The sequence below is a fragment of the Corapipo altera genome, unplaced genomic scaffold (genome assembly GCF_003945725.1).
Source record: "Corapipo altera isolate COAL_440 unplaced genomic scaffold, ASM394572v1 296, whole genome shotgun sequence".
Classification (NCBI taxonomy): domain Eukaryota; kingdom Metazoa; phylum Chordata; class Aves; order Passeriformes; family Pipridae; genus Corapipo; species Corapipo altera.
This window is the reverse complement of record NW_020885148.1, coordinates 21,615-24,251: the sequence shown is the minus strand read 5'-3', so window position 1 is coordinate 24,251 and position 2,637 is coordinate 21,615. Positions and strand designations below refer to the sequence as shown.

At 52.0% G+C, this 2,637-nt stretch overlaps 1 protein-coding gene across 1 annotated transcript in view; it reads right to left on the bottom strand.

Moving 5' to 3' along the window:
- Window positions 1–2,228: 2,228 nt before the first annotated feature.
- The window catches only part of ATP5MC1 (ATP synthase membrane subunit c locus 1), a 3,275-nt gene continuing 2,866 nt past the window's right edge, over window positions 2,229–2,637 (bottom strand). The window contains exon 5 of the mRNA XM_027670185.1: window positions 2,229–2,464. Within this exon, the coding sequence (XP_027525986.1) occupies window positions 2,350–2,464 (115 nt within the window). The 3' untranslated portion in view covers window positions 2,229–2,349. The remainder of the gene's footprint in view (window positions 2,465–2,637) is intronic.

Below are 2,637 nucleotides of genomic sequence, written 5' to 3'. Positions count from 1 at the left end.
TTTTGGGGTGGGAAAGGGGGTTTTATGGAATCGTGGAGTCATGGAAACAGTCAGGTTGGAAAAGACCTCTAAGATCTCCTCTCCCCAGGGCAGTGGTCACGGCCAAAAGGCTGCCAGAGCTCAAGGAGCGCTTGGACAACACTCTCAGGCACAGGGTGGGATTTTGGGGGGTTCTGGGCAGGGCCAGGAGCTGGACGGGATGATCCCTGTGGGTCCCTCCCAACACGGGATATTCCATGATTCTAAGATCACTGTGTCCAACCATTCCCCCCAGCACTGCCAAGTCCACTAACCCATGTCCCCAAAGTGCCACATCCACAGGTTTTTTAAATCCCTCCAGCGATGGTGACTCCACCACTTGGTTCCAAAGCCTGGACACCCTTTCCATTTTTTTCCAATATCCAATTCCCTGGCTGTTTCCTCTCATCCTGTCACTCAGGAGAAGAGACTGAGACCCTTTTGGGAAGCGGCTGCTGTGACAGACAGGCTGGGAAAACACCCCAGGGAAGGGTCTGAGCTCGGAGCAAGGAGCAGCCCTGGGGTCAGACAGCTCCCAAGGGTTCAGATCCCCAACCCAGCAGCCTCAGGGCTGGAAATCAGCTGGATCAAGGGGCTAGGAGAGGGGGAAAGCTGCTTTTCCAGCTCCCAGGAACCCAGCAGCTGTGCCCGTGGTCCCTGTAGGACCATCCCACTCCTCCAACCCCCCCCAGAGCTGCCCAGAACCACCCGGGGATGAACAGCAAGGATGTGCTGGGGGAGCAATCCCAGCTCCAAGGTCACTTTTCGCTTTACAGGGATCCAAGGAGTTGTTTATCCAGTTCCATACGTGTAAGGGAGTTTAAATGTAACTAAGGCAGCCCCAGTAACAGTGTTGTTTTCCCAGGGCAGCAAGTTTTGGGTGCCAGCTACAACCTATGGACGCCCTGGGAAGATTCCCAAGGCACGGGATCCCTGCTTTAGGGTTGCACATTTGTTCCCAGGATCCAGAGGATTTTTCCTCTCTAATTCAGCCGAGTTTCCCTCGAGTTCTTTCTGGTTTCAGAGCCACGTTTCTCCAAATCTTGGAGATTTTTGGCTCAAATTCTCCTCACCCCTCGCAGGGAATTCATCCCAGCAGCAATTCCAAACAGAATTTTACAATCCTGTACCCCATTCCTGTGCCCAGGGAGGTGTTCCCATGCCCGGGGAAGTCACCACCCCTCTGCAGAGGCTTTAAGGACAAGGAGTAGCTGCATTAATTCAATTACTTAAAGCAGATAAGGAGACAAGCTCCCTCCAGGCTCCCCTTCCTTAAAGGCACAGCTGCCTCACCCCCAGGCCCAGATTTTGGGGTGGATTTGGGCATTTCTCCTCCCTGATATACTCCAATCTCTAAAACAGCTGGAGCACGGAGCTGTGGGGAGGGAAAAAAAAAAACACCAAACCCTCGGCTCTTTATTTTATCAATTTACTTTTATTTTAATAGAATAATGGCTTATTCTACCAGTGTAGTGCATTGTTTTAATGGAGCAATGGATTTTTTTTTTAATAGATTAGTGGATTATCACAATCAGCTGTGATTCCTTGGGTAAACTTTGCCTTGAGGAGGCAGTGAACAGTGAACAGCGTGACCTTGAAACCGGCTCTTCCTGGAAAAGGAAGGAAATTCCCACAATGTGGGCACTTCCTGGGAATTCAGCCCTGCAAACACCATTAACACACCTGGGAGCACCCTCACCTTGCACCCAGCACCTTTTCCAGGTGCTCTCAGCTGAAAGAAAGGGAGCATTTCCAACAACAGACTGGTGAAAACATGGAATCATGGAATGGTTTGGGTTGGAAGGACCTTAAAGCTCACCCAGTCTCACCCAGGGACATCTCCCACTACCCCAGGGTGCTCCCAGCCCCGTCCAGCCTGGCCTTGGACACTTCCAGGGATGGGGCAGCCACAGCTTCTCTGGGAATCCATTCCAGCCCCTCACAGAATTTCTCCCTATTATCCAATCCCAACCTACTCTCATCAAGATTTGCTTTAAAAGGGCAACACTTTTGGGGATTTTGAATAGATTTGAGCTGGTTTAGTTGACTTCACCTCAGTTTTTGTCCCCTCCCAGGCCACTCCACACTCCCTGTTTGCTTCATCCCACACCTGGGATATCACACCCTTCAACCAAGCCCCAAAAACTCCCCCGCCACCAGACCAGAACACTAAAAAATAAAGAAAAAAAAAAACAAAAAAAAAAACCAAACCAAAAACCAAGCCACCAGTTTATTTAGAGAAATCCTTTCTTTAATGGTCAGTCTGGAACGCTGTGATGGGAAGAGGCTCCAGTGGCCAGGCCGGAGCGCTGGGAGCCGCGGGCGGAGCCGTCACATGGCGAAGAGGATCAGGAATGCCACCATCAGACAGAAGAGCCCCATGGCCTCGGACAGGGCAAAGCCCAGGATGGCATAGGAGAAGAGCTGCTGCTTGAGGGAGGGATTCCTGCGGGAGAAAAAGCAGGAAAATCCACAGTGAGGGAAAGCGGCGGCGAGAAGGAAACGGGCAAAGCGGAGCCCGAATTCCCGGGATTGTGTCCCACAGGCAGAGCACGGAGTGGGGGGGGGCAGGCAGCCAGCAGCTGGAATGACACAGCCAGCAGCTGGAATGACACAGCC